The 8,317-nt window shown below is 48.1% G+C and overlaps 1 protein-coding gene across 2 annotated transcripts in view; it reads right to left on the bottom strand.

Moving 5' to 3' along the window:
• RPS6KA2 (ribosomal protein S6 kinase A2) overlaps nt 1-8,317 on the bottom strand; it is a 369,352-nt gene that overhangs the window by 296,439 nt on the left and 64,596 nt on the right. The window contains exon 3 of one of the 2 annotated variants that reach the window (XM_007445911.1): nt 7,018-7,068. The exons of the other annotated variant lie outside the window; for it this stretch is intronic. Within the exon in view, the coding sequence (XP_007445973.1) occupies nt 7,018-7,068 (51 nt within the window). The remainder of the gene's footprint in view (nt 1-7,017; nt 7,069-8,317) is intronic. 2 annotated transcript variants of the gene reach the window in all.

An 8,317-nucleotide genomic window follows, 5' to 3' on the forward strand; every position in this document is an offset into this window, starting at 1 on the left:
ATCGAAGCCACCAGAGTAGGTCACAAGCTCTGACAGAGAGGGTTAGGGGAGGGAAGGGGTGAAGCCGACACGCGGGGACGTCCCGACGGGAAGGCTGGTCAGCCCACCGTCAGCAGGTGTGCAGGATCGGGGGTGGGGGGATGCTGGCTTTTTACCACCCGCTCGAGTCAGGGCCATGAGCCTCCCCAAGCACCGGAGCTGGAGGGTCAATACTCTCAAAAGTGCGGTGGAAACCCTTGATGACGAATGAGCAACTTCTAATAACATGAGCGGAACGTTTGTGAAAAGAATCTGGAGACCACAGGCAACAAATATATCTATATTTTTGTGAACGTATCATTTGTATACTACACATTTATATATTTATAGAGAGAGTATACCTGTGTGTGTTTATGTATACGTATAAATATTTATATGGAAGAAAAACTAAGTACTTGGAAGATCTGACAGTTTATCTCCCATTCAGTTCCATCCTTTCACAGCCACCCAGCCAGGTGACCTAGCCTCTAACCGAAGTCATATTTACCAAATAGCCGAGTGGGGCAAGGGTAGGACTCCGCCCCAGGTCCGTGGGCTTCTGGTCCGGTCCTTTTCTCATCCTACAACGAGACCACACTACTGGCCAAAGCCAGTGCTGTAACGAACGGTATAAAGAAAGGTCGCTGTGTGCTGAGGAAGGGAGGCACCCCCAAGTAAAATCATCTGAGAAGCATCACAGGACTAGGGCGACATTACGCCTTCGAGAAAGAAGTATGGAGAGCTCTTTCTGTCAAGCAGTCGCGGGTGTTGACATCGTAAGGCCTGGGGCATCTCTAGCCCAATAACTTGTGTTTCCCAGGCTGTGCTCCACAGAAAACCAAGGGCTGGGGAAGGCTCCCAGGCGTTGCTGGGGCCGCTGCTGGCTGCTATTCCGCAGGTGCATCAGGTATGGCTGGCCCGCCAAGCAGCTCCCCACTCTGACATTTTTAATCCCCCCTGGAGTCACTGCATCTGTAGCTGATCGACAGGCCATGTGCACACTAGTATAGAGCCTCATACAAGGCCAACTTGTAATAAAACAATAGTAGCTTTGTTTAACTTTTAGGAGATTATAAAAGATAGCTATGATTTCCCATGGCTCTTTTTTTTCCCCCATGAGACCATGATTTAGAAAATGCTACCCTAAACTGCAGTACCAGGTGTAAGATGGCGAGCTGGCATTTATAAGAGAGAACTGAAAAGCTTCCTGCTTGTTTGAAAGACACAAGACTAAGCATCCCCTTTTGGTCGTACTGACCTCCAGTCCCTCGTCTGTACGAGCAGTAACAACAGTAAGGAAACAGTGACCCCGTGAAGCTGCCTGACCGATGGTAGGTACACAGCTCTGATGAGTGGAGGGAGTGAGTAGGAAGTGAGGTGCTGGCCTTCACGACGGCACGGTCCTGATGCCGTTAGAGATAAACAGAGCGCTTCCTCCTCCTCTGATTCGCCACAGGGCAATGTCATTACAGCCCTGATTATGACTGAGACATTTACAAGGTGAACTACAAATGTCAAGCAGAAATCTCAAACCCTTTGGGTTGCTTGGGTGTATAATTATGATGACGACTCTTACGCTGCACAGCAAATCGCAATGACTTGTCAATTAATGAACTGACTGCTTCTTTTCATGCTATTTGTCACTAAATGCCACTAAACTTCCCCTTCAGTTGGTGAAATTCTGTAAGACATTAGTGTTAGCCATCTGTTATTAAATCCCAGACATCTGTAATATAATTGTCACCCAATGATTATAGTTATTTTAATATTTGTAGGATGACTTGAGTCTTGGCTACTTTCTTAAAATATGATTATTGCATTAGTAGTTTAGATTTCTTTGGAAATTATAGAAAAGCATGAGGAAGAAAAAAGGATCACCTGGGATCCTGGAACATAATGAACAGGCTTAGGAATTCTGGGATTCTCTTGCCTGTAAATCTTGTCAGTTTTGGTTGGGGGATGGGAAGTAAGTTGTAGCTGAATATGTTAAAATTTGGGATGAGTTTTTCCCTAAAATTAATGTTTAGTTTTTTCCCAAGATATCCCCAAAGGAAATTTAAAAGTATGACCTCGATCAAAGGATATTCCTAGCTCCACATCTGCCTCTGAATACTTAGTGTCCACTGAAGGGCTACACGCAGACTGGGAGAGATGGTCCAACAACTACAGAAATATAGGAATGAGACTGTATTTGTCTCTTTCGTGACTGTTCAAGGAGGGAATGAAAAAAGCACAGAGGTTGCATTGTGCTTCTTTTTAGTTGTAGGCATCTCCCCTGCTACCACCACTGCTCTGGAACCGTCCCTTGGTGACCCACCTGCCCCGTGGAGATGTCTGCATCCATCCTTGTGACACTGCAGTCCTGATGTGCCTTCGTTTACCTGCTCCAGGTCTGCGATGCGGAGGGGGGATAATGTAACCCCTGCCCTGCACAGACGTCCACACACCCACTGTGGCCTGAACGCAGGAAGAGCCTTAACCCGGAGCTGAGTTAGTGGAGGTGGAGGCAGCTCAGCTCCATGGTAGAACTTCCGTCCCTGAAAATAGACTGAAAACCCAGATTCCTGCGTTTGATTCCCTCTGCTTCACACATCTGTTAATGTCACCCATCACCGTCACCTCATCAACACTACCAACACGCAGAGTGCATCTGTGAGCACCAATTCATACGCTTCAGGATTCAAGGAAGAGGCAAGAAAAGATCTGATGAAAAAGACGCAGTAAAACAGAAAAATCACCCTTATTCCAAGGCTCCAAATCCTCAGAGGATCAATTTGGTCCTGGATGAGAAGCTTAAGGCATGGTCATTACAAGGCAAAACAGAAAAGAGAAGCTAGCCCATGCTTCCCTTTCAAAATGCGAAACTGAAAGCTACTTTGACGCAGTTGGGGACTGTCTGTCATACAGGAGTGTCTCAGCGGGGCCTCCACTCGCCAGGAATTCCGGAAAAGAGGCGAGGCCGGGTTAATATTCCGCCAATATTTATTGAGTGGCCACCATGTTCCACGCACACCAGCAGAGTTTTAACTAAGTTTCTTTTCAAAGGGTTAAGTTTGAGTCACCACCTTATTTAGTTGCGTACTGAGGTATCTGGCAAAAGAATGGATTGTTTCAGAAATTATTAGGAATTAAAACAACATCAGGGCTTCCCTGGCGGCGCAGTGGTTTAAGAATCCGCCTGCCAATGAAGGGGACACGGGTTTGATCCCTGGCCCGGGAAGATCCCACGTGCCGCAGAGCAACTAAGTCCGTGAGCCACAGCTACTGAGCCTGCACTCTGGAGGCCACAAGCCACAACTACTGAAGCCTGCATGCCTAGAGCCCGCACTCTGCAACAAGAGAAGCCACTGCAGTGAGGAGCCCGTGCACCGCAACCAAGAGTAGCCCCCGCTCGCCGCAGCTAGAGAAAGCCCGCGCACAGCAACGCAGACCCAACGCAGCCAAAAATAAAAAACAAATAAATAAATAAATTCATATATTAAAAAAAAACAACACCAAACAGGCACAACACAAACACACACACACCCTGATGTCAGGCAGGCGGTGGACAGGTGCGTGTGGGGCACAGGGCCTGTCCTCACAACCGGGCACAGCCTTGGCCTTGCCTTTCATCTTCGTGCAAGACTGTATGTCTGCCCTCGTCTCCCCTGGTAAAGCTGCAGTCTGGCCTCAAGTCCTGCATAGTAATGACCAGGAGTGGCCTCATTCCTCTGCTCCAAACAGCAGGAAACTGAGGGAACAATTGCTTTTTCTTTCTTATAAAGTTCCACCCAATCAATAGCTCACTGAACAATCCACTCTCTAAAAAGGGCATGTGTGTTCATTCCAAAGCAGTAAAAAAAAAAAGAGGAAAAAGACCAAAACCACCCTTACAGGGGCAGAAGCCACCCTTCTGTCCTGTGCAGGGTGAGTGCTTGGGCAAAGAAATGTCCTCCCCTTGGAATTTTAACCTCCTCTGTCTCCTTTTTTTTTTTTTTTTTTTTTCCCTCCCGGGCTTTTGTAGAGGGGGGCAGACCCCGTGCTGGGACTCAAGCGTCCCCGGACAGGCTTTCCCGTTCCTGGAGTTGCCACCGCAAGGACGAAAGGCAGAGCATGGAAGAGGGACAGCGTTTGCTGGTTGATGTTCGCTGCTTTCACCTGCGCTCTCGTTTAATCCCCCAGCACCTGCCGGCTAGAATCAGGGCAGTTTTAACTGATGGGAGAAACAGGACCACAACAGGGAAGCGGTTGCCCAAGCTCACAGCCAGGACGCAGCAGGATTTGAACCCACACCTGCTCCGTACGCGGGCTTCTCACTGTTGTGGCCTCTCCCGTTGCGGAGCACAGGCTCCAGACACGCGGCTCAGCGTCCATGGCTCGCGGGCCCAGCCACTCCACAGCATGTGGGATCTTCCCGGACCGGGGCGTGAACCCGCGTCCCCTGCATTGGCAGGCGGACTGTCAACCACTGTGCCACCAGGGAAGGCCCCTCTGTCTCCTTTTTAAATTTCTTCTTATGAAATCAAATAAAGAGTGACACCATAATAGAGAAAGAGGAAATTCAATTAGCTGTTAAACAGGAGGCCAGCGGGGGGGTTTATCATGTGAAAGATGCAAATGACTAATCGCTGTGTCAGCCAATCAGCAACTTCCACGACATTCCTGGTAAAATATCATTATATTTCCTATCAAAGTTATAAGTAGCACCTGCTCACACCCCAGCAGCTAAATCTGTGTTAAGATTTTAAACAGGAGCCCCTCTAATACTCTCAGTTGGTGTAACGATCTGTTTAACACAGAGTTTTGCAAAGTCTTATTAAAAATACATATGGAAAGAGAGGGGGAGAGAGAGAGGGAAAGGAAAACTCCTGTGATCCACGGCTGTCCTAGGACCTTTTCCACACTTTCAGATGCTCCCAGGCCTGATTCGTGGGTTTTAGCCTCAATATAAGAAGGGACTCCTGTTCATCACATTCAAGGTGGATCTGGAAACACGGCCAAGCATTTTCACCCACTGGAGGGCTAAGAGTCCTAGAGGGGAGCAGGCCACCCCCAGCAGCTGCTCCTGGGCTCCCAGAAGCCTCGACCAGGACGTGATCCTGGCCTGATGGAAATAACCACCCTCCTTGAAAAGCTTTCCAGTCCCGACCGTGGCTCTTACAGGTCACACCTTGTAGGCCTGGCCATCGATTGCAGAGGAAATGATGCCCAAGGGCCCCGCATCTCTATCCCACCCCAGTACCCAGTCCATCACCCACCAGACTCCTTTAATTTGCCTACGTTCATTTCTACGACCAAGAAAAGAGCAACGTGCTCATCCTGAAACGTCACTCCTGTTCGCTGTGGCTGGTCTAAATGTGGATCATACGATGAGACCTGATTTTTCCAACAGACACACAGTTCCTCCCACATCTGTGTGCTTCCATATAAAGCCAAATGAAATTTTGCGAAGAATCACCAGCTAGAGCTTAATTATTTTTTCCTTGAACAGGTTATAAACTAGACCAAGAAAAGGTTATGAGAAAAGTATAAAAGGTCAATTTCGTGCCACAACTCACTTTGCTTCCTGAGTTCACTAAAATTAGGACGCAGTTCAAAACAGTCCTGACATCTGTCTAGTCACTTAGCTAAAATAATTAGAACCACCTTGATTTTATATAGCCATGTAAAAAAATCATTAATTTTTAATTCTACTGACACAATTTTTATGTCTAATAAGGAAATCTAATTCATACAAGCTGACAGTAGCGAGGACCTTTTTTTCAACCAAATTATTTGTGTTGGGCTGTTGATAAAAATACAATCAGACCCAGAGAGGAAAAGCCCAAGTGTGTAAAAAGTAAAACCCTGGCATTCAGTGATAAGCATTGTTTGCATGCATACCAGCAACCAAATGCAAGCTCGGCCACTCACAGCCCCACTTCCTTTGCTCCAGGAATACAGGTCCTGGAACTACTGGGGCTCCGCACAGCCCCTGGAGACCCCAGACCCACGGTGAGTTGCTGAGAAGCCATCATTTCTTGGAGCAGCTCCCGACCTGCACGGGTTCCAGGCGGCCCACCACCTTGACAAGGCTGGTGAAACAGGGACTATTAGAAAGATGCCCATATGCCGAAAACCAGGAGTATTTCTGTCTAGGAGGAACAGAACGTAGTCTGATGCAATCACGTAAATTAAATAAGCCTGACCTGAACCCTGGCTTCTGCGACCTGTTTGGTAGCTACAGGGAACGGGCCCATCGTACCTGCCATGCCTGCGGGGAATCTGCAGCCCCGACAATTACAGGTGCCTTGGCTTTGCTAGTACACGGGGCATTACTATTGCTGGGATCATGGGAGCTGGCGAAACAAAACACCCAGAAAACCGCCTCATAAAATTCCTTATTTATAATGTGAGTATTCGAACCAGAGAGCTGCTTGAAATACTACGAGAAATCTACCTCCATCTAAAACAATTCATTTTAGGCCTAATTCCTACAAAAGCTTCTGATGGACCCTGAACATGCACGCAGTAGGGTCCGGAAGCTGGCCGGCCACCAGCCCACCAATCCCCAGGCAGACAGCACGCGACACCCGGCACCCCAGCCCTGCCTTGCTTTGATATCTCACTTGCTGCTTTTAACGCCAGCGTATTGCGAAGGCACGTAATAGAGTTTTAAAAGAATGGCTGCACATAAAATCACATATATTATACCCCCAATGGCCCACAGACTCAGAATAAAACTCTCAGTCTTCCTGGGAAAGCAGGATGACTTTCCCAGTTTGACGCACAAGGCAGACCCCTGCCGTACAAAGACGTTATTACACAACTCGCATTTCTGTGTTTCACGCAGAACATCAAAGAATTTAAATTGTACTGTGTAGGGCTGTGCTCTTCTGAAAGCACACCACAGCTGGCTCTGCTGCACTTCGGGCAGCGTAAAATAACCAAAAAATATTGAAAAAGACTTTACGTTTAACATTAAAAAAATGTAACTGGTATTTGCACGCAGGAAGATAAGCCAACGCGACCGCTACTTACCTCCGCTGACGAGGCAGCCTTTGTCTCAAGCGAGGTCGGGTCACACTTGCCCTGTGGGAGCAGAAAGTGAAGAAAATTCCTTTAAGTCACAGGACCTCATTGACGGTAGCTCCTTAGTGAGGACAGTTACACGGACACTCACCCAGCCTGGCAGTTTTTTGCTTCTAAACATAAATCTCCACATGATTTTCAATAATTTGAGGAGTTTCACTAGCTTTCAGGAAGCCCTTCAGTAAACACCGAAAGAAGGGAACTGGCAAACTTTTGTGCAACTTTTACGATTCAGCCAAAGGAAGTGATGTTCCCATCACCAACCTCAAAACGCAACCAGAAAAAAAAAAAAGTCACTTGTTAATCTCCAAACGCACAGCATTTGACTAAGGAGCTGTGCTTATCACCAGGGGCTGGGCTAACGTCTTAAGGTGACTTCAAGGCCCTCCAACCTACAGAAGGTGTCCATTCCAGCTACAGGGGACAAGAATTCTAATCTGTAAACAGGCTAAGGGACGCCTAATTAAAATTCCAATCATGTTCAGTCATCGGGGTTCAGCCTAGAGACACACACGCCGAGGACACTCTTCCTCTTCCCAAGCCTGTCTTTGGCTGGAATCAAAGTTTGAAATAACCTGAAGATGTTACTTAGGAACGTCGCTTTAGGGTCTGGAGAACAGAAATCACGCCTCTGCCCACTTCTGCACACACGACCTTGTGGATGTGCAATTTTCATTTTCTGCGTTATTCCTCATTTCTCCTCTGTTCTCTGTTCCTGGGCTCAAACCCACTAAAACACAAGATGGAGAAAGGGGCCACATTCAAGTTAATATCTCTTGCACCCCTGACTAATAATGGTGGCTCAAAGGTCAGAAGACAGAGGGGCCGAATCCCCCCCCATGACTTCGGGACACGCTCCTGCCTAACGGGCGAGAATGGGGGCCCTGGGGGGACTCCACCAGGAGAGGAATCTGCACAGCGGTCACTACCACCCCAAGTTCACCCTGCAAGGGTGACACCGCCTCTGTGTCCCAACACGACTGACAGAGGACAGTTACCTGCAAAGGCTTTCATTTCTTTACATTCCTGGTTCTCCACATTGGATGCACGTTGGAAACAGACTCCCAGATCCAATAACCCAGTGCGTCTGGGGACAGAATCCTGGCCCATCGGTACCTGTAACACCTCCAGGTGCAGCTCAGTGCGGACAAGGCTGCGAGCCCGGCCCCTGCTCTCCTGTCCTGGCTTTATGTCCCCCAGCTGGACGGTGACTGTTAAACGGCAGGGAAGCGGTTTCTTCTATGGGATT

The sequence above is a fragment of the Lipotes vexillifer genome, unplaced genomic scaffold, assembly GCF_000442215.2.
Source record: "Lipotes vexillifer unplaced genomic scaffold, Lipotes_vexillifer_v1.1 scaffold459, whole genome shotgun sequence".
Classification (NCBI taxonomy): Eukaryota; Metazoa; Chordata; class Mammalia; order Artiodactyla; family Lipotidae; genus Lipotes; species Lipotes vexillifer.